Raw genomic sequence first — 27840 nt, forward strand, 5'->3', positions numbered from 1 at the left:
GAGTTTCACAGTTTGTATACAGTGGCCTGGCATGCATGTCACGGCAAGCCCAAACTATGGCTTACTGGGACCATCCCAGTGTACTGGCTCCCAGAGAGGAACACACACTTGCTTGTGGTCCTCCCTGGTCCTTTTAGCACAACATGACGGCTAAGCCAGCTAAGCTGAGGTTTGACTTAGCATATTGTCTGAACCTAAAGGTAGAGGGACCCTGATTGTTAGGTCCAGTCACGGATGACTCGGAGGTTGCGGCGCTCATCTCACTTTAACTGTCTGAACCTAGGATCGTGGTTAAGGCCTCTTCTCCTATAACCACAAAGTGTAACTGTAGGACACACCTTGCTACAGATTGTGATGAAGGAGGAGAAACCTGAATCAGGATCCCAGGTTGGGACAACATGCAAAGGCTTTGCTGCTGCATTGTGGTATGAGAACTGGGGAGGAGGAAAGTAGGTGCGAGTTCCTCTGTTTGTGTAGCCTGGGTAAGCCAAAGTTTGGTTTACTGTGATGTGCAAACAAAACCAATGAGGAACAGAGTTTAAAACAAGCCAGGAAGAACTTCCTGACAGTAAGAGCTGTTGGACAGTGGAATTTGCTGCCAAGGAGTGTGGTGGAGTCTCCTTCTTTGGAGGTATTTAAGCAGAGGCTTGACAACCATATGTCAGGAGTGCTCTGATGGTGTTTCCTGCTTGGCAGGGGGTTGGACTCGATGGCCCTTGTGGTCTCTTCCAACTCTATGATTCTATGATTCTATTCTATGATTCACACAGAAGTCTAGGACCTGGGGAGGGACAAGGGAGGTGTGTGCAGCCACAGTTCTTCATAAACCATATAGTTTCATGAAGTATAACTTATTAAACTTAGCTTATCGTGCAAATTAGTCCGTAGTCCTGTTCTAATGAACTTTCAGATTCCCTCTCATTTAAATGGCAACTCCAGTGTATGTTTCAGAACAGAGCCCATGAAGGCTCACTTGTTAACAATTACTCTGTTAATAATAATTAGAGTATCCTTGTGACAAGATAAGTAGATTTACATTGGCCCATTGGGATATAGCAAGGCACTAATGCACAGAATTTGCCATAAGATGCGTTTCAGTGATATAGGCATTCTTTCACATATTCCAATTATGAATTGAAATTGGATGACATTCACGGGAAGAAAAGCTATCATAGTTATGATGTTGATACATTAGATTATTATGAAGCTGACCTTGTAACTATTTGCATTTAATTTGCATTTGATTGCATTCCATTTCATGTGTCAAGTTGACCGGTCTGCTAAACCCTTATAGAATTTTCCATCATTGTTTGACTTCATAATTTCTGAAGCCAAGTGTTTAAGGTTTTTGTCTAGTTAAACAACATAAACCATCCTAAACTTAAATTTCAAAGGTTTGGAAACTCTATTACATGTGATTTGGACATTGGACGCGAAAGGGTTTTAACATTTTTGAGAGCAAGATCGATGCAGCACAACTTGAAAACTCATGGATGTGATAAATTAGCTTTCATTGTTGAGAATCCTTAATTGTAGCATGTTATATTGTGTCTTGCTACTTTATCTAGGGGTTGTACTGTATTAAATTTAAGGATTCCTGTTAAGGTGATACAACTTTGGTCTGTAAGTCTATGATGATACATGGTACATGATCATGGGTGCAATGAGGGAGGAGAAAAAGGAGCTTTTCTACTAAGAAAAGCAGTTAACGCCTGTCTAGGTTTGCTGTGTCTTTATATTTAGCTTGAAGCATCCAGAAATCCACTGTTCCACTGGATGATCTTTCAGGGCATCTAAACTTTAATGAGTGTATAAGTCTCATCCATAGAGCAGGCAATGCGTCCGCATTTTTAAAAATCCAACACATCTTCTGGCAAGACCCTGCTCCCTGAGGGTACAGGGAATTGAGCCTTGGCAGTTGTTGATCCCATGTAGTCCTTTAGAGCCAATCCTTTCCCAGTCAACTCAATGAGTTTTAATCAGCTTGTTTGGTCTTCTGTTGTAAGACTAAACTTTAAATTTCCCCTTAAATTTTGTATTTTGAAATATATAACGCAAAACTCGCAACATCAAATAATCCAACTCCCCGCCACATGCAACCAGTCGCCGGCACTTCATTTTGTGTTGCTGTTACTTATTCATTTTGTGTCGTTTTAGTTATTGTTAACATTCTTATGAAATCATGGACCTCCTTGAGTCTCAGAGTCTAAAATCTACATACCTTCCAATATTTGCTGGTACTTTTTCTATTGGTATAATTAACTCTTGTTACTGATAGTAGCTTTTACTGTAGGTGTCCTTATGCTAATAGTCTTAGTGATCAAGTAACAACCAGGAAGGCCTCTTAATGGGATGCTTTAAAACCATGTTCATTTTCCCAGGGCAGTAATAGAAAAAGTAGACTCGTATCTCATTCTCTGTTACAACCCTATCTGCTAGCAAAGGGCTTAACCTATTTGCTAATGTTCCATTAGACGCCGAAGCCAATAGAGGACTGATGAGACTTCAGCCTACCACTGTAATAGCTACTTCAAAAGGCTGCACTTGGCTGAGTGCAGGTTATATTTATAGCTTGGTAAGTTGTTGCTATTCAGCACTGTGTCCTTCTGCGTTGCTCTGTTTGCTTAGCCTTGCTGGTGTGCTTGTCCTGTCGGTCTTTCCAGATGTGTAGTGACCATAGTTTCAGTTTATTTAAGCTTCTCAGCCTTATCTGTAGGGATATATTCATGTAGCTACTATGTGACTTGACCTGTTCTGTGGACACAGGTGTAATTTTCTGCACCTTCAGGAGTCTCTGGGAATAGAAATTTGCAGTAAGAGTTTCCTTTCGTTTTCCACGGTCGTGGTGACATGCTTTCCCCATGGCTGCAGCTTGTGTGACACGGTCCTTTCATGAACATATTGCATTCTCAGTGCAAACACATCCTTGGTGATGGCAGAGCTGAATCACGTGAGGAAAGTTTCTAAAACATCTGAACCGGCCCATAGAGTTGGTGGCAGAAATCCAAGGAGCTAAAATAGCTGGTTTATGTTCTGAAACAATGCACTCCAAGGTGCAGTGTCCAAATTGGGTTTCTGCTGCCAGTGGGAGTCATTTCCAAAGCTGCAGCAACATGTTTTGCTTTCCAATGCCTCTGATCTATAGCATGCAGGAGGCTTGCTGCAGAACATAGCTCTTTTGGGGAGACAGGTTTTTTTCTGTGGCAGTTCAATCAGCCGCATGAAAATGTTGAGGGATAATTTGAACTGGGAGCACGTCCATTGTCATCCGGAAGAGAAACCTGGACCCAGAGTTTACCGAACTTAGCAGATGCATTGTGTTTAAATGATCTGAATACACAACTATACTATAGTGTTCCATCTGAACTCTGGCTTTATAATTACCTTTGCTGAAATATCACAATGTGGCTTTTGCAAATGCAGTTGCTTCCAAATGCCACTCTTTATCAGTCAGCCTCCTTATGTTTGATGTATTCTTCTCATGCTTTCATTGAAATGGTGTTTGATAGGCCTATTGTGAGCATGATGCATGAGAGGTTATGGAAGGACAGTGCATTGTTGCTAATAAAAAAGATGCTGACAAAAGGGATCTAGCATAGCTGCCGTCTTTAAAGGATGGTTTATTGCACCGGTGTCAAAATGGAGAAGTGAGAGAGCACTTGGAGTAACTCCTTTGTCATCTTTAAAATAGATTTCATGAGCGTGGTAGCCTTAGTAAGCATCTCCAAGGGAATTGTGGATGTGAATAACAGAAGTTCTTCAAGTGCTCTCACTTCATTTTAGTGCCTAGTTTGTTAGCGCCGTGGGTGAAGCTCCATGGCAGCTGTATGCAAAGAGGAGCCCCATTACAACTTCTCCATGCATATTGGCTTGAAAAGCAAAGTGCAGTGGAAACCTCTACATACAGGCAGAGCTGATGAAAGCTTTAGTTTCTAAAAATAAATTTTTTACACATTGTAGGATTCTGACGTTGCCTACTTCTTTCTTTAATGAAGTCAAGTTTTGGGAAGGTAATTAGATAGGTCTTTTTGGTATGGTTATTGTAGTGGTTGTCTACAACTCTAGACATTTGTTTTCCATTCTTGCAGTCAATCAGATGTCATAGTTATTACCTAATATGTGTAATTAGTGCTCTGTGCTAATCATAAGTTAAAATAAGGCTTATTTTTAGAGTTTCCTGTAGGTTTATGCTCCATATTTCTCAGTAAAGCACAGAGGATTTAAGTTATGGATAGTTTTATATTAGGAAGCATTTTCCCCCCATGATTATAGTATGGCATCTTTTTTTTTTTTACCTCGAACTCTTGTACTATATAGCACATTTGAGACCACAACTAAAAGTCATGTGTGGTGATGGGAGAACCATACCTGTGCACAATTTCTCACTGCTGCTGTTCTTGAAATGGCCAGAGTCCACAAATGTGCTCCCTAGGTTGCCATATTTTCTAGTCAGTGCCAGCTGGGCTTCAGAAGTACTTGAAAGCAGCAGGACACTTTGCATCTTGACAGTATCTCTGAAGTTGTGTGGTGGTAAAGATGATCCTCTGTTTTCTTTGAAGCCTGGAATTTAGAAGGCGGCGTTTGTCTAAAGTGCAGCACCAAAGATGAAGCAAGACTTCCTCTCCCCAAGGTGTGGGAGGAACAGATAGTAACCACAACTTTATGGTAGTTAGCACCACCACAATAAAGACATATTATCATTGCTTCAGGAACGACTGCAGAATCTGTGCGCCTGAAGTTGATGGTTTCCAACTCCCATCATCTCCAGCCAGTATAGCCAGCTGTCAGGTGGTGATGTGGTTGTTCACGAGTAACCAGGCAGGACTCCGACCTATCTTTAGCAGGTTTTTATTTGTGCAAACTATTTACAGTCCAGAACCAGAAAGTTCATGTCCGTCTCAGTCACTTGCAGTTTCCGGTACTGTCCCCTTCCAGTGTCCCCTTCCGGTCCCCCCCCCCAGCATAAGAACTTAGACACCCCAAATCTCCGCCTCCCCTCCTTACGTTTCACCCCTCTGTGCAAACAGGGCAACGTGCCTGTTTCTTGGCCAGCCGGGCTAGGTGAGGCGCTTGGGCTCTGAGTAGCATCTTCGAGCCCTCCCCTTGCTCGGCTTCCCCCTTCCCCCCCTGCTCCACTGGAGGTGTGACTTTCTCCACCTCTCGAAGAGGGGCTGCACCTCAGAAGCATAGCAGGCACTCTGTATCCCCCTGCCTCCCCCTGTTGTGATGGCAGTTCCCAGACACCAATGCTCAAGGATAATGGGAGCTGAAGTTCAGCAACATCTGGAGGTTGACAGATTCTCCAATCCTTGCCATAAACATGCATCACACAAATGTACAGATTTCCTTACACCAGCTATAGGGAATCTTCCTATCGTCTCCCTACTGTTAGCCATCCTGGTGGCCTTGATGGGAGTCAACTACATCCAGAGGACCACAGGCTCCCTATCCTGACATAACATCTGAAATGACCCTAAAAGCCCTAGGTACTTAAATATTATAGGGACGCGGGTGGCGCTGTGGTCTAAACCACAGAGCCTAGAGCTTGCTGATCAGAAGGTTGGCGGTTCGAATCCCCACAATGGGGTGAGCTCCCGTTGCTCGGTCCCAGCTCCTGCCAGCCTAGTAGTTCGAAAGCATGTCAAAGTAGATAAATAGGTACCGCTCCGGCGGGAAGGTAAACGGCATTTCTGTGCGCTGCTCTGGTTCGCCAGAAGCGGCTTAGTCATGCTGGCCACATGACCCGGAAGCTGTACGCCGACTCCCTCGGCCAGTAAAGTGAGATGAGCACCGCAACCCCAGAGTAGTCTGCGACTGGACCTAATGGTCAGAGATCCCTTTACCTTTAAAGGTAAAGGTAAAGGTACCCCTGCCCATACGAGCCAGTCTTGACAGACTCTAGGGTTGTGCGCTCATCTCACTCTATAGGCCGGGAGCCAGCGCTGTCCGGAGACACTTCCGGGTCACGTGGCCAGCGTGACAAGCTGCATCTGGCGAGCCAGCGCAGCACACGGAACGCCGTTTACCTTCCCGCTAGTAAGCAGTCCCTATTTATCTACTTGCACCGGGGAGTGCTTTCGAACTGCTAGGTTGGCAGGCGCTGGGACCGAATGACGGGAGCGCACCCCGCTGTGGGGATTTGAACCGCCGACCATGCGATCGGCAAGTCCTAGGCGCTGAGGCTTTTACCCACAGCGCCACCTGGGTCCCTCCCTTTACCTTTACTTTTGCTTAAATACTGTTTTGTGAGAAATATGAATCAACTGTCAGCTTAAGCTGCTATTTTTTCTATATTTCCTGGCTATGCTATTTCCAACTCCGTAGCATAACCACAGTTGTACGCAGTATTCTACATGTAGGATGTACAGATCGGAGGTTTATTCGCTATTTTGTTTTCAGTACCTTTTCTTCAATTTACAACCATCTACTGTTCCTCTTAATTTCAAAGCCTATCCAGGAGTACATTTTTGAGCAGCACATATATATGTGTCTTCTTTCCATTCAGGGGCAATGGCTGACTGCTATGTCAGTGTAATATGGGTTTGCTAATTAAGTTGGTCTTGAAGAACTCTGAATTGTCCAAAATCATATTAGCAAATTACCTATTTGCCTATATTCTGCTGATTGTACATTCCAGTGCTACTAGAGATGGTTTATATTGTATGTCTGCAGCATCTTAATCAGCGCTAGAAACATCTCATTGATGAAAAATCAGACGTGTCTTTATTCCAGCAATATCATTTTCCTTATTACTGCCAAAATCTCCTCCTCTTCAGGAAATCCAATTAACAAAATTATGATAAATTGGGTTGTTGCTACTCATGTCTGTGGGTTTGTTTACTGCTTTTGCACATTATGTACAATGATGGCATTGCATTGTGTGCTTGGATACTATTCATTATACACTGTCTATCTCAGTCCATTTACCCAGTCCAAAGATGCTTGCTCCTCTTTTTAAAGAACTATTTCCCAGCCTTCTCCAAGCTTTCACAAGCCATGGCTGAAACAAACTAAACGGCCTCGGCCCAGTATACCTGAAGGAGTGTCTCCACCCCTATTGTTCAGCCTGGACCCTGAGTTCAAGCTCCGAGGGCCTTCTGGCGGTTCCCTCACTGCGAGAAGCGAAGTTACAGAGAACCAGGCAGAGGGCCTTCTTGGTAATGGCGCCTGCCCTGTGGAATGCCCTCCCATCAGATGTCAAAGAAATAAACTACCTGACTTTTAGAAGACATCTGAAGGCAGCCCTGTTTAGGGAAGTTTTTAATGACTGATATTTTAATGTATTTTCAATCTTTCGTTGGAAGCCACCCAGAGTGGCTGGGGGAACCCAGCCAGACGGGTGGGGTATAAATATTACTATTATTATTATTATTAGTGTTAAATTTCAATGTACTGTATCTACTAGTGGCAACTGAAGGCCAGAAGATTGTTGCCTCACTGATCGCCACAAACAAACACTGAATTCTGCTTAGCATGAATACTGACTGTAAGCTGCCGGGGGGGGGGGGATTTTGTTTTGAAAGACGACATGTAAATACTTCAAGTAAAGTAAATACTTTGTATTAGTTCCTCTGTAGATTCACTAGCTTAGATCATCGCCTTCTACTGCAAATTATCAGCAAACTTATATAGTTTTAAATTGGTATTTAATTGTGGTAGAGCCAGTAGCCTAAAAACCAAATTTTGCAGCATTGGGAATTTGTACATAAGCTATTGATGCTTCAAAGTAGTATGTTTTGCGTAATTGATTTGTAGACAGTGTAGATACACCATAACATTGATTAGTTATAGTTGAAAGTATTGTGCTGCTAGTTTACTAATGGTGCAGTCCTGTGCAGATTTTCTCAGATGTCCTATTCAGTTGAATGGGACTTATTCCCAAGTAGGTTATTCCCAATTTCAGTAGAAATGGATATTTCTTTTCTTTTTGCAGTTGCTTAATTTTGAAGGTTGTCAGTCATTTTACTTCAATAAGTAAACTAGATTTACATTAGTTAAAGTGAAATAAATATATGTATTAAAAAACCTCAGTTAAGACACCTTTTGCGAGATCCTGAAGGGAAAAGAAGAAGCTGTAATGCAAAATTACTATTTTAACCATCACTCACAGGCTGGAGAAATGACCGTCTTTGGTAGTACATCATCACTTTTGGGATCAGGGTATATTCTGCTTTAAATGGCTTTCAGCATAAGCAAGATCATTTCAGGATGACTGGGAAAGATCCAGTTTAAATGACACATCGACTTCAGCTGCAGACAATATCAATTTGCTGCCATTCTTTCCATTAGAAGGAATGCTAATGGTGGAAGTTGTAATCCAAAACAGCTAGAGGGCACCAGGTTGGGAAGGCCTGTTCTAGCCTGATATAACTTATTCTTCTCTCTAACTGCTATCTTAACTCCTAGCCCCTTTACTAGACCTACTCTCTCTCCTCTAACTCCTGTTGGAAGACAAGTTTTTATTTTCAATTCATTTGTTTTTTACTGAAATAATATTCGTTAAAAAAAATAAAGCATTAAAATTGGATGAAATTGTGGCTTTTTGAAACACTTTATGTTTAACTGCTGTGCATTTGAAACTAAAGAGGCCATTTGGTTGGGAGTAGTTCCCTCCAATTGGAACCACTTCATTTCACACATGCAGTAAAAATAGTAATTTTTGTGCTGTTTGACCTACTTACTTAAACAGAGCAGCTTCATGGGATATAATTATTTGAGTGAGGTTTATTCATTCTAAAAGCCATATTGACTGTGGAAGTCTCAGTGCTCTGTTGCACTCTCTGGCTGTCGTTCGATATCTTGTCAACCCCGGCAGCTTCTTCTGCATATCTGTTTATGCAACACTTCCCTTCTGCATACGATAGCTCTTGATATTTAGGTGCGTTGGAAAGTTTTTAGCAAACCTTATGGTATAAATCTCATATTTATTTTTATTTTTTAAATTGAGACTGATGTGATTTCCCTGCCTCATTTTCAAATAAAGTTGCTGGAGCAATGTGCCTGAAGACTTGCAATGAGAACGAGATGTTTTACACTTGCAAGGTCTTGTTTACAAGCCAAAAGTCTGGATAGTGACATTATTTGAAAAAGTCAGAGACCTAGTCATAAATGCTTGTTATGCATTGTAGAGAGAAGAAAGCTTTAGGCTGCAAGCAGAGGAACGGAGAACCTCCCAGATCTTGATCCTTGGATTAACAGCCATAATGGTTCAAGAGAGAACTGCAGACCCGCTTAGTCATATTTCAATTCCAGCTGTTCTATAAGTTGAATCTGTACTACTCAACATCTTGTTTCAGCTATTTTGTTGTGTGCATCTGCTGCAGATGAACATTAAAGGTAAAGGACCCCTGACTATTAGGTCCAGTCGTGACTGACTCTGGGGTTGTGGCACTCATCTCGCTTTATTGGCCGAGGGAGCCGGCGTACAGCTTCCGGGACATGTGGCCAGCATGACTAAGCCGCTTATGGCGAACCAGAGCAGCGCACGGGAACGCCATTTACCTTCCCGCCGGAGCGGTATCTATTTATCTACTTGCACTTTGACGTGCCTTCGAACTGCTAGGTTGGCAGGAGCTGGGACCGAGCAACGGGAGCTCACCCCGTCGCGGGGATTCGAACCGCCAACCTTCTGATCAGCAAACCCTAGGCTCTGTGGTTTAATCCACAGCGCCACCCGCATCCTTTTTCTCTAAACCTTTTCTTTTGGCTCAGTGGCAAAACTGAGTGGTTATCATATGCAAAATAAAGAACAGAACGATAAATTATTTTTATTACCAAAATCTGTATCTGACCTTTTTGTAAAATAAATGAGGTGGCACATATATTAAAAGTGCACCATCATTTAAGAAAGGAATCAGTTCTGACAGATTCAAGATGTTAAGTCACAATAATTTGGCACCACAGTCCCATGCTTAACTAATCTGAAGTAAGTCCCATTGAGTTCAATTGCACCTACTCCCAGGAAAGTGTGTAGAGGATTGCAATCTAGTTCTCCCAAATTATGCTTGTAATGTTGCATGCTCCTGAGAGTAATTCTTTCTTCACTGAGCTTGAGCAGGAAGTGTTTTTGTCGTTCGGAAAGCTCTTAACTCCTACGTCTTCCTTACCCTGTAAATGTTTTGTGATTGGCTTCCCAAATTCCTTACCATGGTTCAAGAGTGTGCTGCCTATTTTGTATATCCCGGTTCCATCATTAATACACCTGTCAGAATGTGCTCCTGCACATTTGTAGAGGGTGTAGAGGTCAAGCATCTATCCATGCAACTGGTTGGTTGAATTATCCCCTCATGAAAATATTTTGTACGTTTCCAGCTATTGCATATAACTGTCTCTTCCTTCATTGTGGAACATTGTATTCACATTATGTCGTGTATTGCAAAGCGGAAAGTCCAGTTCATGTCCCTTTTGCAGGCAACTACTTAATCATGCACAAATCATTTTAGCAGATTATCTGGCAACGTTCCTAGCATCATTGACTAATAATTGTTAGCAAATAGTGAGGCAAACGTCGTAGGCCTAGCGATCTGCTCCACTTAAAGTGTACAGTTTTGATGTATCAGCATAGCAAACCATATTTGTGCAGCCACAGAACGTCCTGGTATATGTAACCATAAAATTGTAAACAGTTCTTTCATTTGAATGAAACCAGGCCATTTTGAAAAAACAAACAAATATGAATTAATTGCAACCATGGAAGGGTTAGCTTTGTAGTGTTTAATTGAACCCACAGTAACTTTCTGTGTTCTGTAGTAATTAGCACAGATTGATTACAAAAGTTTAATAGTTGAGGGTTGTGGCAAAATGTAATTCTTGACTGATTCCCGCCCCCCCCCCCCCCAAATTTTGTAAACATATTTATAATCCTAGTAACAGTATTAACAGTGACTTGTGGAATAATGAGTTGCTCTGTAATTAGGTTATGCTAATGAAACAGTCTGTTGCATGCTGTGTATTTCCTTATGAAAAATTAAAATACAAATTATGAGTCTTTGATTCACTGTTCATACTAAAGGAGCTTTCTGAATTCACTTTCACTTATCCAAAGGTGCTTTTAATTAGCTAAGTATTGGCAATTTAATATATCTGAATATATCAAGGCAGAGCAGTGGTCAAGGGCATTTAGTAAATGGCATCTAAAAATAAAATTCCTTTCCTAGTCCATTGTTTACTTGCTCTTCAACATCTTGTAGCCTTTTTTGTGATTTAGTATCACTGAAACAGAAGTGGCATTTTATTCAGTATTCGTTGTGAATCCGAAAATGTTTTATAGCTTGTTTATAACATGAGTTGGTGTACTGATTCTAAGCAGCACATAAATCAGATGTTCTTACTGTGAGCCATGACACTAGTGGGCCCCACTAGTGGGTCTTTCCTTATTTCCAGGGTTCCACCCTGAGACAGCAACATGCCATTACTGCTCTGTAGCCGTTTTAAGAAAGCGGCTCCCCCTCCCTCTAAATATGTCATGCTTGAATTCTATGTACACATCTATTAACATTAAGAAAGAAAGAAAAATAAGATACATATTCTTGCATTTTTATTTATTTTTGCTTTAAAGGGGGGTAAGGTAAAGGGACCCCTGACCGTTAGGTCCAGTCGTGGCCGACTCTGGGGTTGCGGCGCTCATCTCGCTTTATTGGCCGAGGGAGCCGGCGTACAGCTTCCGGGTCTTGTGGCCAGCATGTCTAAGCCGCTTCAGGAGCAGGGACCGAGCAATGGGAGCTCACCCCGTCGCAGGGATTCGAACCACCGACCTTCTGATCGGCAAGTCCTAGGCTCTGTGGTTTAATCCACAGTGCCACCCGCGTCCCATTTAAAGGGGGGAGTAGAGCTCAAAAGCTACCAAGTTTTGTTTAGAAGTGGGTCCTGCTTCAAAACCTTTGAGAAGTGCAGATATACCGTATTTTTTGCTCTATAAGACTCACTTTTTCCCTCCTAAAAAGTAAGGGCAAATGTGTGTGCGTCTTATGGAGTGAATGCAGGCTGCGCAGCTATCCCAGAAGCCAGAATAGCAAGAGGGATTGCTGCTTTCACTGCGCAGCGATCCCTCTTGCTGTTTTGGCTTCTCAGATTCAGAATATTTTTTTTCTTGTTTTCCTCCTCCAAAAACTAGGTGCGTCTTGTGGTCTGGTGCGTCTTATGGAGTGAAAAATACGGTAAATTATTTTTGAAATGTCATAACTTTTCAGACTCAAAATAGTCATTAATGGAGAACACGCAGCTACTATGGGAAAAGTCGACATGGTGTTGTGTTGTAAGCTGCTCAGTCTTAACTGGGGGTTGTGTGTAGGATCAGAGAAACTCAAAACAGTGTTGCATCATGCATTGTGAGGTAGCAGTATGCAGTTCTCCTTGAAGGAAGTGCTTATTTAATGGCATCAATAAACTAGTGCGGCCCAGCCACCAGAACAGCATGTCTCTTTCTCAGATTTGAAGCTTGCTATGAAAGCAGTGGGAGATTTTACTGTCTTGGGTTCCATGATCACTGCAGATGGTGACTGCAGTCACGAAATTAAAAGACGCCTGCTTCTTGGGAGAAAAGCAATGACAAACCTAGCCAGCATCTTAAAAAGCAGAGACATCACCTTGCCAAAAGGTCCGTATAGTTAAAGCTATGGTTTTCCTAGTAGTGATGTATGGAAGTGAGAGCTAGACCATAAAGAAGGCTGATCGTCAAAGAATTGGTGCTTTTGATTTATGGTGCTGGAGGAGACTCTTGAGAGACCCATGGACTGCAAGAAGATCAAACCTATCCATTATTGAGGAAATCAGCCCTGAGTGCTCCCTGGAAGGACAAAAAAGCTGAGGCTCCAATACTTTGGCCACCTCATGAGAAGAGAAGACTCCCTGGAAAAGACCCTGATGTTGGGAAAGATGGAGGGCACAAGGAGGAGGGGACGACAGAGGACGAGATGGTTGGACAGGGTTCTCGAAGCTACAAACATGAGTCTGACCAAACTGCGGGAGGCCGTGGAAGACAGGAGTGCCTGGCGTGCTCTGGTCCATGAGGTCACAAAGAGTATAGGTGGTAGTCTTTTCAATCCAGGCAGCAACCACACAATTTGATTGTACTTTCTGGTGCTTTTGAACCACCAAAAGACCATCACTGGTCTTGCTCTCAATTTCACAATTCAGTAATGCATCTTGCAAACTGTAATTAATTCACTTTTCATTGTGTTGCTTTGCTGCTTCCTGTGGAGAAGGCGTCTTGTTAAAGCCCTTCTAAATGAATTACTCTTTTTTTTTTGCTCAGAGGAGATTTTCACAAGAATAGGATAATATTCTGTGAAGGAGTAAACAGCAGCTAACAGCAGTGCTTGCAGCAACCGTAGCACTTGGATCAGCATGTCACAGCAGTTTTTCTTTAGGCAGCTATTTTGCTATCTTCCACACTTACACAGACAGCGTGATGAGAATCGCCGCAGGAAGCTGAAGAAAATGAGAGACATTGCTGTGAGACATTATAATTGGGATTTTTTGTACAGTGATATCTTCCTATCCACCTATATATTGACAAAGATGCATGTTGTCCTGCTACTTAGAAAAGAAAAGAAAATCTACATACTGTTTAATTCTTATGCTGCAACGTTTGTGGATTAAACTTGTTGATAGCCCTAAAAGACATCTTAACACTGCTTCTAAAAGGATTACATTATTCATGCAGTTCCATTCTCAGCATTCGCTCTGCTTTATTCAAATGGTCCCTTATTCTGTATTCTTAATGAGTCTGTATGGATTGCTCATCATATTCTACACACTCTCTCTGTTGGTTAAAGCAGAGTTCCGTGCCCAGCGGAAGGATGAGGAGTACGTGCTGCATACTCTTGGTTGCTTTATTTACAGTTCAAAGCAGTTATATTACAGAAAGACATCTTGCCTCTGCCGGAGCAGAAAAGCATCCTCTCTCCTCGACAGCTTGGAGAGAAACAAAAACAGTGAAAAACAGGAAACCAGTGTACGTCACATCCAGTCTCCCTTTCCCGTGAGAAACTCCAACAGTACAGTACAGACTGTGGAATGTAAACACCTGTCTCGTGACAAGCCCTTTCGCTGCACAGTGAAGGAAAACAGAAACCAACATCCTCCCCCTTTCTGTGAACATCACTGGGCAGCGTGTTCGTACAATATCAGTACAAACCCAACTTCTGCACATAGGTACAGTGTTGATCCCTTGATACAATCTTGGATAATACATCAGCAGGAATTTTATTACCTGGCATATAGGACACCGTTACGAGTCCCTTCTGAATACATTCCCTAGCATGCTGCAATTTTAATTGCAAGTGCTTCGTGCTTTGCTTACAACCTTCAGACTTCAGCAAAGCCAAACATGCTTTGTTGTCCTGGTAAACCTGGATTGGACATTTGACAGGAATTTTCATATCTTTGCACAATTGTATCAACCATTCACAATCCTTAAGTGAATAAGACAGTGCATTCAGTTCAGCTTCACAAGTACTTAAGCTAACTGTTGTTTGCTTCTTGCATGACCAATCAAACAGAGCCTGACTGTACATGTAGCAAACTCCAGACGTACTTTTCCTGTCTTCAGTGTCACTTCCAAAACTTGCATCTGCAAATATCTCAAGACCACCAGACTTCTGATTGTTAAATCTCAGTCTGTAATGCATAGTGCCTTTCAAATACCGCGCTATGCGTTTCAGAGCTTTCCAATCCTTGACACTAGGATTGTTGACTTGTCTGCTTAGCAAATTACAGCTAACAGCAATGTCTGGTCTTGAACATCTGGCAATGAAGTTTAGCTTGCCTAGCACACTTCTGTACAGTGTAGAGTCAGAAAATGCTTCTCCAGTGTCATCTACCTGATAACCTGTTGTCATCGGTGTGTCTACAGGGTTAGCATCCATCAGGTTTAGTTTGCTTAACACATCAGCAATTTTCCGTGACTGGTGTACTAGAATGTTACCATCTTGATCTCTTTCTATTTCCAGAGATAGGTAGTTGTTTACCTCACCAAGATCTTTCATGTCAAAGTGCTCTTTCAGTTGAGCTAGGGCGTTATTGTACATTGCGACATCTTTCCAAAAGAATAATAAATCATCAACATAAAACAAACAGTACAGTTTCTTTTGCCCCTCCTCTTTGACAAATACACATGGATCAGCTTTCCCTTGCTGAAAACCTAGAGAAAACAATACTTCAGTGAGTTTTGTGTGCCAACACCGTGCACTTTGTTTGAGACCATAAAGGGATTTCTTCAGAGCACAAACAAATCCCTGTTTTACCTGTACGCCATCAGGTGGAAGCATATAAAGTGATTCATCCAGAGATCCGTACAGAAAAGCTGTATTAATATCATGGTGACTAATGTGTAGATTTTCCTCTGCAGCTAGCTTGAGCATAAGCCTAATGCTTTCATACCTCACTGTGGGTGAGTAGGTCTCGTGATAGTCTTCACCTGGTACTTGTGCAAAACCTCTGGCTACCAATCTGGCTTTGTGTCTGACTATCTTGCCATTTTGATCAGTCTTCGCTTTGAAGACCCATTTGCTTCCAAGCAGTTTCATTCCTGGAACTACTGGAACTAGCTCCCATGTTTTGTACCTTTCCAAGGAATCAAGCTCAGCCTTCATGGCATTTAACCATGGTTCAGCTTCCTTTGAATCCAAACCCTGGATTTCTTGGAAACTTGAAGGTTCAAATACCTTCTTGGAGCTTTTAACAGCTGTTACTGCTATCGTAGCAAATTCATCAGCAAATCTCTTTGGAGGTTTGCCTTTTGTGGCTCTCTGTGACCTACGAATTAGCCTTAAGTCTTCAACACTCTCCTCTTCCTTCTTAGGAGAAAAGCGACCTATTGTGAACAATGGTTCTTCCAATTCTTGATCAGAGCTTTCAGAGGGTCGCATAGAGGCTTTCGCACTCTTGAAATCCTCTGAATCACCCGATTCAGTTTCAGATTCAGACTCAGAACCTTCATCAGTGGGTGTGGGTTGTTGTGGTTGCTTCTGACTATCCTCAGTCTCATCACTGTCATCAGGATAACATTGGAAAATTCCCACATTCTCCCCCCACTTTGCATTGTATTCAACACTTCTCGTGAGCTTAATTGTCTTAGAGTCAGTCATCATTATTCTGTAAGACCCTTTCTGATAACCTAGAAAGATACCATGCAATCCACGCTTGTCTAACTTTGAATTTTGTGGTGAATGAACCCACATGTCAGAACCAAAAATTTTCATGTGTTTGATGTATGGCTTCTTGCCAAACATCTTCTCATAGGGGGTACAACCAATCGCTGAAGATAACCTGCGATTGTAACTGTAAACAAAACACGAGAGAGATTCGGCCCAATAACTCTCTGGAAGATTGGCATCATGCAGCAAGGTTTTTAACCCTTGAAGCAATGTCTGATTTGCCCGTTCCGCAAGTCCATTCTGCCATGGCGAGCGAGGACTAGACAAATCGTGTTGAATTCCTTTCTCAGTCAGAAAAGCTTCAAACTGCTGAGAAGTGAATTCTCCCCCGCGATCACTGAAAAGAGTCTTTATCTTCTTACCATGCACATTTTCCAACCAAGCACAGAATTCCTTGAACCTAGGAAAAGCCTCTGATTTCTGCTTGAGATTGTACACAAAAATATATCTAGAAAATGCGTCAATGAGAACCATGAAGTACCTATTTCCACCCAAAGAGGGCGCTAGTGGTCCAACCAAATCAGCATGAATAATCTGGTATGGTTCCGTAGCTTGCCTACTAGACACCTTACCTTTCGCAGCCATTTTCACCTTGTTTGCTGCGCATGCTTTGCACTTCATGTGGTACCTGCAGGGTCTAATAGTCATACCTTCAACCAAGGCAGGCATTTTAGATACTGCCTCAAAATGCAAATGACCAAATTTTCGATGAAAATCATGAATACATCCTGCATGCAAACTTTTGTTAGAACCTGCAATGCAACAAGTGTCATCCTGCACAACATCATCATAATACAAAACAAACAAACGATCAACATATTCAGCATGCAATTCATAGTCATTTTTCTTTGTGATGATGCACTTCTTGTTCTTGAAGGAAACGTCAATGTTCCGCTCATTCAGTTGTCCAACGCTGAGCAGATTATGTTTGGCGTCTGGCACGTAAAGGACATTCTGTATCGATAAGTCCAAACTGTGAAGAACAACAGTTCCGTAGCCTTTACTGGGAATAGTGTGGTCATCCGCCTGGTGAATCGCACCTTCCTGCGGTGTAAAAGACACAAAAAGTCTCTTATCGTTGCACATGTGGTGGGTCGCCGCCGAATCAACAACGAAGAAAGATCTAGACGTCTTCTGGACCTCTGCAACCTTTGGAGTGAAGCGTGAAACCATAGCCTTGTGCTGCGTTGTCCTAGACACCGGACCTTTGCCTTTGCCTCGGCCTTTTCCACGCGATGAGCTTTCGCTGCGCTGCTCTGTCTTGGCCCTGGGATATCTGCATTCCCTCTTCATATGGCCTAGACGTCCACACGAGTAGCATTTCACTGCCTTCAAAGCTTTGGCGCCATCTGGTGGTTCCACTGCACTATGGGATGACGTCTGTGAAGACTCCCCCTTGCCCATGCAGCTAGCACCCCGGCGATCTGCTTCATTTAACACCACGGCAGTAACAAAGTCCACTGTTAGCTGAGCTGTTGGCTGCACAGCAATCTGGGTTGCAACAGACTCCCAACCTGAACCCAAAGATTGTAGTATCATGAAAGAATACACAGCCTCTGGAAAGTTGAGTCCTCTCTGTTGCAGCTCATGTCTCAGATTTTGCATCTCCATCAGATGTAAACGCACATCTCCACCTTCAGCAAGAGCCATATTATGCAGCTTGTTAAAGTAAAACATAGTAGATCCAGCTTCTGTCCTTAAGTGAGCCTCTCTCAACGAATCCCAAATTTCCCTGGCTGAGGTCTTATCACGCAATAGACAGAGCTCTTCTGGGGATACTATCAATGTAAGTGTTCCCCGTGCTTTGGAATCCTTAACTTTCCATGCATCTGTAACTGGAGCTGGGGGGGTTTCTGTAATGACCTCAAACAAACCCTCTTTCCGCAGAATTGCCTCTGCATACAAAACCCAGTCGGCATAATTTTTCTTGTTGAGCTTAGGAATCCCACAAGCATCCTGAAGGGCCATCATGACTCTGGCATTAGCCTTCAGCGTCATATATGCTGCTTTAAATCTTGCTGCGTCACTGCTGCACCTGCTTTATTCCAAAAGCGCACTTAAAAGTTACTTTCGATTTCCCCAGCATAGTAACTTGAGCCTGGGAGCCATTTTCCTATTCCCGGCAAAACGGCTTTAACAGTTCAAAGTCCAGCCATAAAGCCATTAACTAGAAGCTGGCAGGCTGCCCGGAGCAGTAGCAACATACCTCATCAATCATGTTTATGCGCAGAGCAGATTCCAATCCGATCTGTCCCTCTGCATTCCGATCCTTTGCCGGCACTCCGATTCGACTTCTGGGCCCATAACCACGTGTTGGTTAAAGCAGAGTTCCGTGCCCAGCGGAAGGATGAGGAGTACGTGCTGCATACTCTTGGTTGCTTTATTTACAGTTCAAAGCAGTTATATTACAGAAAGACATCTTGCCTCTGCCGGAGCAGAAAAGCATCCTCTCTCCTCGACAGCTTGGAGAGAAACAAAAACAGTGAAAAACAGGAAACCAGTGTACGTCACATCCAGTCTCCCTTTCCCGTGAGAAACTCCAACAGTACAGTACAGACTGTGGAATGTAAACACCTGTCTCGTGACAAGCCCTTTCGCTGCACAGTGAAGGAAAACAGAAACCAACACTCTCTCCCTCTGTGCTCTGCAGATCTGCTAGTGAATTTACAGCTGGCAGCTTTTTCTCTGGTAGCATTCCTGTGCCATCTAGTAGGATATAATACCCAGAAACCAGCAGATGAAGCCTCCTCATTGAGTCTTTGCGGCTGAAGATGAAAGAGTTCCACCTGCTCATTCTTGCCTGATAAGAACCAGTTAAATACACAGGCACAGCCAGCAGAACATTGGCAGTCTTAGCTGAAATTGGAGCTAGAAGACAAAATGGGGCAAATAACTAACCACTCTGATTGAGCACACCCCAGAGTTTACTTTCTGATTGCACTGTGGAGACTGGTAGTCCTTAAGATTTTGAAACCTTTTTTTTTTAAGGCCAGAGGAGTAACATTTACACACTTTGGACATTCTTTTTCTTTGAATGCTAGATGGATCTGTTAGGATTCTTGATCCGTGTTTGCAGTCATGGGATTGTTGTCTATCACGTGACGGTGTATGTTTTTATTCCACAGAGTGGAAAGTGACGGAGACAGGATTATTTTGGTATTACTGTGTTCCGTGAAATGGGACTATTGTCATTTGTTCTTTCTCTCTTTGCTGTCTGATGAGAAAGAGGAAGGAGCTAAGTCAGAATGCTCCGAGTGTATTATATGTGAATAAAGTAGATTAGCCAAAATGCTGTGCTACTGAGTTCTGTTACACAAACTGCAAATACTCTGCAGGATCGTAAGTGTGCTGATGCTTTTTGATGCAAGTCGCTGTGATGTTTGGGCTGAATAATGCTTTTGAAGCTCCCGTCAGGCATGTGTCTCTACCAGGGTCTTACACAAGTGTAGGACGATCCTAACAGGATCATCAGGCTAAGAGGTATCTGCAAACGCAGCCTCTCAGAATTGTTTCTCTCTTCCCCTTTCCGCAGGGATGGGGAACCCTTTTCAACTTCAGAGGTTCATTCCCTACTGGGCAGCTTTCTCAGGGCTACGTACCAATAGTGGCGGTGAGGACTGGAGGCAAAAGTGAGCAGAGCGATTAATGTAGATTTTCCCTTTGCATAGTAGGTTAGTTTCTGTACATACCCACACGCCTTTCTGTCTGCCAACCAGACAAGCAAAATGCATTATTGGGAGCATTCCAGCCAGGCAAAAATGTCTGGTGTGAATCAGGTCATAGAATAGAACCCCAAGGGTCATCTAGTCCAACCCCCTGCAATCCAGGAATCTCAGCTAAAGCATCCATGACAGATGGCTATCTAACCTTTGCTTAAAAACCTCCAAGGAAGGAGAGTCTACAACCTCCCGAGGGAGACCGTTCCACTGTTAGAAATATTTCCTGAAATTTTGTCAGAATCTCAAAGCCATTCGTTTGAGTCCTACCCTCCAGAGCAGGAGAAAACAAGCGTGTTCCCTCTTCTATGTGATAATCCTTTAAATATATGAAGATGGTTATCATATATTCACTCAGTCTCCTCTTTCTTAGGCTAAACATACTCAGCTCCTTCAACTGTTCCTTTATAGGCATGGTTTCCAACCCTTGAGCATCTTGGTTGCCGCCTTCTTTCTTGAAGAGCATTCAGGTTTTGGCATTGGCTAGCCCAGGGGTCAACAAACTTTTTCAGCAGGGGGCCAGTCCACTGTCCCTCAAACCTTGTGGGGGGGCAGACTATATTTTGGAAAAAAAATAAATGAACGAATTCCTATGCCCCACAAATAACCCAGAGATGCATTTTAAATAAAAACACACATTCTACTCATGTAAAAACACGCTGATTCCCGGACCATCTGGGGGCCGGATTGAGAAGGCGATTGGGCTGCATCCGGCCCCTGGGCCTTAGTTTGCCTACCCATGCACTAGCCAATACAGATCTTCCTCCTGCCAGGCCTTCTGAACATAAAACAGAACTATAGGTCTGGTTTTGTCCTGACTTGTGGCTCACCTCACTGACTGTGCAGCAGCTGTTCTAAAATGCACCATTACTCTGTGACATAAGAAAAATTACTTTATTATTACCATGGGTTTGCATATGGAAATTGAGGTATGTTGCTATTTGGCAGGAAAACGGATCTTAGGGCCACAGACCCCTCAGAGTCAGGCACACTTGGGTTTGCTTAGCCTGGATTGAATTGTAAATTTAGTCTAGAGTCTCAAGTACAGCATTGGTCAAAAACGGCCATCAAGTTTGGTTTTGATATCTTTTCTTTGCCATCACTAGTAAAAGCAAATCTAAGCTAAGCAACAACTGCCGCTTAACAAGCATTTCATTATTTTTCCAGAGGACGGGGTTGGATATCAGTAGACTGCAGTTGTGGGAGGAATGTAACTTTATAGCAATTAATTTTGAAGCAATTACAATTCTGATAAACTTATTCATTGCTGATACCTATTCACACTTGTTTGCTGATCTATTAGGGCTTGGAGCAGAAAACGTAACGGGAACTTGTCCTTCAGTGTAGGGTCTCTGTGTATACTGCAGCAAATATGCGTCCCCAAGTGCTAGAGGTATGATATTACTCTTGGGGACACTTCTACATCTCTCTGTGCCCTTGCAATCCTAACTCAACACACGTAATCTTAAGAGGGTGATCTTGGTTGGCCTTGGAAGTTGTGATGTGAAATGGGCTGGAATTAGTTGTGGATAGATTTCATGCATTTTCAGATTTTTATGGTGGTGTGCCATAGTCCTTTAAGTTTCCACAGTGGATTTGATTTGATTTTTTTAAAGCTCCTGTGCATTTCTAATATCAGGGGTGAATGATTGTTCGAAAACACCAGGTTTAGCTGAATAGTGCTTTTAGTCCTTAGTAAAGGTCGTACGGTTTAATGTTTATGGATAAGGTTAGTGATTGCTCTTTCTTGTATATGTGTGTAAACCTTTTGTTTATTCCGTACACTTCATTGGTGTATCTTTTTTCCCCTCTCTCTTTTACCAAACAGAAGAAGAAGTGGAAAATTTTGATGTTTCCAGTCTGCCCGCCGAAGTGCTGCAGAACATTGAAGCTGACAGTTTCTGGTGCATGAGTAAACTGCTTGATGGCATTCAGGTAAATTGATTTCCCCTTCTCTAACCATTGGGATAACTGATTAGCATTGTGGCCAATAGCAGCATTAAGAGTGTTGAAAAAGAATATACCTGATGAGTAGAATAGGGCAGTAGATGCCACCATATTTAAAAAATGTGAAATGTAAACAGGACATTGGTATTTATGAGGTACATTTTGAAATTGGTTCTCCTTCCTGGTGTGCATCAGTAGAACCTTTCTTGAGCTTGATTGAAAACATACTGTTTTTCCACATGTTGGTGGACAGTTTTCTTTTCTTTTTTAAAAAGCAGATTATTCTGATATGATTGCTATTTTATTGTGAGTGTTTCTGGTCAGGGATGAGGCCAAACAGTTCGTAACTTGCTTCTCATCTGTGCAGTCTGGCAGGTTTCTTTCTGGCAGGAATAAACTCCCTGCAGCTGCTCCTTCTGTTGCCTAGGAGTGGAGGGAACATTTTCAGCTGGAAGGTCTTATTCCCTCCTGGGCTGGTTGCCTATGCTTTATATGTTAACACAAGCACACCATACAGTTATTTCAAGATTGGTGTTACACGCTTCTGGTAGGTTGTCATATAACAGCTTAGCCACTGCATTTTCCACGAACCGCAGCTTCTGAAATATCTTCAAGGGCAGCCCCACGTAGAGCATATTGCAGTAATCTATCCTTGAAGTCAACAGCGCATGGTCACTTCGGTCAAGCTTTCCAAGTCCAGGAGCAGTTGTAAGTAGCAAATCAGTGTGATCTGGGATAAGGCTCTTGATGGCAACTAGTCATGATGCCTATGCACTTTCTCCAGGATCAGACGCAAAGCAGCTCTGAATGCCAACTGTTGGGGAATAACATTTTCCTCATATCCTTATTGTAGGCTTTCCCAGAGTCATTTGATTGGCCAGTGGAGGGAAAAGGATGTTGGACTATAGATAAGTCTTTGGTCACATTCAACAGGGCAGTTATACAGTGGTACCTCGGGTTAAGTACTTAATTCGTTCCAGAGGTCCGTTCTTAACCTGAAACTGTTCTTAACCTGAAGCACCACTTTAGCTAATGGGGCCTCCTTCTGCCGCCGCGCCGCCAGAGCATGATTTTTGTTTTCATTCTGAAGCAAAGTTCTTAACCTGAAGCACTATTTTTGGGTCAGCGGAGTCTGTAACCTGAAGCGTATGTAACCTGAGGTACCACTGTACAGTTTTGTCCAGGAAGCATGCTGGGAAGAAGAAGCAAAAAAAATCCTGGTCTGTATGGCAGTCCACTACACATGGTTGTGGAAAGGATTCTTCCATTGCCTTCACTGATGCTCATGAATATCATCATCAAACCTTTGTTGGCATCATTTACAAACATTCAGAATAAGTAGGCCAATGAGATCTTGTCGCCATTTCAACAGTACAATCATTTGCCAAAGTGAAGAAGAGGCGAGCAATCTATTTCACCTCTGTGGGTCTCCAGGAAAGGCAGGGTCCTGTAGCATACTTCGGCTGCAAAAAATCAAATAAAGGAACTTAGCTATTGTCTTGGTGAGCTCCTGGCCTCTCCCCTGTAATAAGAAGCGTATAACCTTTGTCTCTGGTTTCCATATTGGGAAACATAGCTGGTCTAAGAATTGTTGGCGGAGATCATCATACATTTTACATTTGAGGACCATGTGAGCTAGAGTTTCCACCAGGTGGGCATCACATGGGAAGATCCTATCCCCTTCTGCCATACCCGCGAACCTACCCCAAAGGAAGTTGGAAGGATTAGAATTGAACCTAGCCAGCAAAAAAGCCCTTCTTTCTTGCGGGTTAAACAAAAATTGTAGTTCATGAATATGCCCTGGTTCAAAGATGAATGGCCAATAACTTAGAAGTGCTCCAAAAAGCTGCCTTAAAGAGGCAAGTTTCAGTTTTGGCACAGTGCATCACCTACTTCGTAATGAATCAGGGATTCATTTGCGAATACATTTTGAGACCCTGTGAGGGCAGAGGGAGATTGTTTTACGCTTCACTGCCAGTTTTATTAAGCTATTGATAGGTGTACCTTACTGCCTTTGCTAACTGCAAGTGGTTGCTGACCACATTAAAACACCCCCTTTGTTTTTGTTGCCATTCCTTTTTGAAGTTTCCTCATCTTGCATAGAATGTGCCTTCCTGTCGAAAGGTTGGTTTGTAAAACATGTCTTGCAGCAACCAGTGAGGATTTAAGATGGGGAATTAGGCTTGAGAAGTGGTTAGCGGAGTGGAAGCTTTAATGTGGCTCAAATATTATTCTGTTCTGAAGCACTGAAAAAAGAACCTGGATCTTACAGACTTACCTGGGAGCAGGGTACAATTATTTTCACCACTTAAGATCAGAGCTTCCAATTTCTTTGTGGCCATTATTCCTTTTCAGAGCACAAAAACTATTTTGCTCCGCTCCAATTGTAAATAGTAATGTTTAAGCTTGTTATACATAACAAGTTATCAAGAAAACAGATGTGTTGTCAAGAATATGTGATACTTTGAAGAAAAGGCAGTTTCTTGCACATTTCTTATTTAAGGACTGCTTCTACATTATGCCACGTGGGCAAATGGAGCTTCAAACTCTTGGGGAAATAATTTTAGGGAAATGGGAAAATCTAACCCTTTTTGGCCTGAGGACAGTGTTCCAATTTACCAGCTCCTTTAGGCACATCATACCAGTGGTATGTGTGGCAACTGCTACTGAGCTCAATTTTGGGGGTAAATATCTCTATGGTGAAGATGAGCACTCTAGAAACTGTGCAGTGGAATGGAAGAAAAACTTTGGTCAACTGGCTCAGGCTTGATTCCCCATGCCCTCTGTCCCCGCAAGTAGCCACGCTGGGTAACTGTTGTGAGTCTCCCTGTGCTTCGATAAGGCTTGGGATTGCATCAAGCCCAGAAACAGTGGGAAAGTGTTTCTGCAGGTGTTTGTCCCATTTCCTGCCATTAACCAACTGAACTGCATTTGAGTGAGAAAAAATGAGGAGAGAGAAAAGGACAAATCGCAATGCTGACAAGTTTGGGTTTCAGCAGGGACCAAAAAGAGACTGTACTCAGTGCTAGAACTCACTCCTCTTTCTTTTCTTTATTTTATTTTTGCCTAGACTCAAGTTTTTCTTACAGATTTTTGCGTATTCTGAAGCCTTTGGAGACCAGTTCACTTTTTTGCTCTCTCTTTGAGAGAAATTTTGTTTGTTTGTTTGTTTTTTCCTTGTAGCTAGTCCCTAGCTTCAATTTTGGAAGCTGCTTTTCACCATTTTCTCTGAATTCACCATTAGGGCCTTGACTATTTGGCTGATGAACAATTTTGAATAGATGCAATTTTCATAGGTTTTGACTTTGAGTTCATTTTCTCTTTATTCCCTTGTGTGGCACACACCTCACTGTTCAGATTTAAAATGTTTTCCATTTATTTTTATTTTTTGCATGTGTTTAGTTTCCATTTGTACTATGCTTGATCCTATACACTAGATCCTAGACTCAGCTTTCTCAACTTACTCCTGAGACCACAGAAGCTGCTTGGAAATTGTAGCTATAACCCCTCCCCTTCCTTAATCTGTAGGTTAAACTGCTATAAGGCTAGGAATTTAGTAAGCTTTTAACAAGTTTGGACTGGTAAAAGTTTTATGGCTTATTAATATACATGCTGTTTGCCTATTTAATACTGTTTTCCATTTATGAATTGCTTTCTTATATTTTATTCATACATTTTATTATATTTCAGTTTTTGCCAAGTTTGTATATTTTCTTCATTTTTGTTTACTGATGGAAATAAATTTCTCCAATTTATTTTATTTTTGGTCTGGTCTGATCCCTTTCTGATTACTCCCAATAACTCAATGGAGCAAAATTTAAGAACCTATTTGTAGATACCTACAGCTGGCATATGCTACAGACATGTTGCACACACTTGCATGCACACACAACATGCTCACACGAGGATGTGCGCTGTTATGGGATGTGAATTGCTCCTTCCTCTGCTGACCTGGCGAGTGACCTGTATCCTGATGTGGGGCTGGGCTGGAGAGCTTGGCGGTCTGCTGCCTGTCTCAGCTCCTCAGTGGAGATGAGAGATCTGGTGAGCTGGGAGAAGCAGCAATCTGTTTCCCAATCCCACCCAGATGTGAGCCAGTGAGAGCTTTTGAATTTGCCCCCTCCAATTCCAGGGAGCTTCAAAAGCAGGGAATCAAAGGCCAATCTAGTAGATTAGGGGACCGGGAGGCTGGTGTGGTTGGCCTAATATGGCCTGCAGGTTTGCTACCCATGGTGGAAAGTTATGCTATGGAATTTATCAACCGGGAAGTTTCCAGATTTTAAAAATACACAGGGGTGGGTTAGCTGTGGCCCTCCAGATGTTGGACTCATATAACCTTAACCAGGATCACCAAATTTTGGGGTGATGGGAGTTGTAGTCCAACAATACTTGGGGTGCTACAGCTTCTTTATTCTGTTGTAAGGTGGGCATTCTTGGGAATGTCTGATGTTCTTGGGGAGTTTATCATGTCTCTCCCCACAGCCACGGAAAGGAAAAGAAATAATCTAGCAGCGAACCATGGCCATTTTTGCATGATTCCTAATAGACATGTTTCTGTTTGTTATTGATACACACGTTTTACTTAAGCAAGTCGGACAGAGCCTCTGTTGAGATACCGACTGTGTTTTGAATGGTAATTTTACCCACTCTCAGCTGGTCATTCTGCAAGGTTGAAGTCAGCTGCCAGCAAGACATTGATTCAGCTGTTTCTTTTTTGAAGCAACTGTGTTCGTATCTCTTTGTCAACATGCTTGCTTTATGATCTTGTCTCCTTAGGATAACTACACCTTTGCTCAGCCTGGTATTCAGAAGAAAGTGAAAATGCTGGAAGAACTGGTTAGCCGAATTGACGGTACGTCTTGAAAACTAAGCGAGACTGGACGTGGCTTGGTTGAAAGGGTTTAGTTAGAAGACTTTGCTAGCAGCCTGGGCAATACCAGTGCAGTGATCCGTCTCTACCATAATGTGGCCTTTCTCAGGCGAGGTGTCACCCTTAATCAACTTGTGGCATAGTGGCCTTTTGCAAACTTACTGCACTGTATCACTTAAAGGAAAGCCACTAGAGCATGCGCCACTCTCATTACTTTTTATTAAGGCAATGTAATCAAAATCCAATGCCAATCTTTTTTGCTGCAGACTAATGGCTACATACAAAAGCCAGCCAGCATTCATTTTACATTAAGCTCAATGATTGTAGTAATTCGGGAGAGTCGCAGTGGTTGTTTATACTTGTCCTTTGGCACTATGTTTTGTGCCTTTGTGTATCGTTTTGCTATCAGGAATGTCTGAATAATTTCTCTGTGGAATCCAATTAATTACCAACTTTGGAAATAACATCTTTAATATTGGAGATAAATTACAGCGGGTGCGAGGGTAATTTTAGATTATGCTTTCATGTTTTTCGCAGGACTACTTTGAAACATTTTCTACCTTCATCCTTAAAACAATTCCCATCATGAAATGCTGACTGTCATATTGCTGGAGCAGAGTTTAATTAAATGAAATTTGAGAGATAGTGCTTGCCCATTCTAAGCATATTCTCTTGATAGTTCGTTAAATTAACGAGCACAGCAATGCCGAGCAGAACTAAGCATATATTTGTGACACTGCCTGTCAGTTATGTGTGTGTGTGTGTGTGTGTGTGTGTGTAAGTCAAAAAATGCTGTTACGCAAGTAACTCAACAGTGGCTAAACTTATTAGGAAGATGATTTCTATTGTTTCATTATGCACAGTGTAAGCTTTGTTGCAGCAGCATTTACTGCAACAATTTATATATTTGCTTGCTTGTATTTGAACAATCTAGATTGTTGATAGTGACATTGGCTGTGCTTAGAGGTGAACATTCACATAACTGATGGTGATGAAATGCATGAGTTGCCATCAAAGAAAGCTATTTAATATGCCTAGTCGCAAATAACTTACTAGTTAGCAGCTGTTGTCTGCGAAAAGCATTGGTTTGATCCTTCCTCACACGAATGACACCCTTGGTGTAAATGTATTGCATGGGAAGCGTCATTTT

General features: G+C 42.4%; 1 protein-coding gene across 1 annotated transcript in view; it reads left to right on the forward strand.

The window, feature by feature from the left end:
- The window catches only part of TBC1D22A (TBC1 domain family member 22A), a 121580-nt gene that overhangs the window by 40745 nt on the left and 52995 nt on the right, over positions 1-27840 (forward strand). Inside the window, exons 9-10 of the mRNA XM_083399843.1 lie at positions 21702-21808; positions 26597-26672. Of these exons, the coding sequence (XP_083255969.1) occupies positions 21702-21808; positions 26597-26672 (183 nt within the window). The remainder of the gene's footprint in view (positions 1-21701; positions 21809-26596; positions 26673-27840) is intronic.

This window comes from Podarcis tiliguerta (genome assembly GCF_965153285.1).
Source record: "Podarcis tiliguerta genome assembly, chromosome: 10".
NCBI classification, from domain to species: Eukaryota; Metazoa; Chordata; class Lepidosauria; order Squamata; family Lacertidae; genus Podarcis; species Podarcis tiliguerta.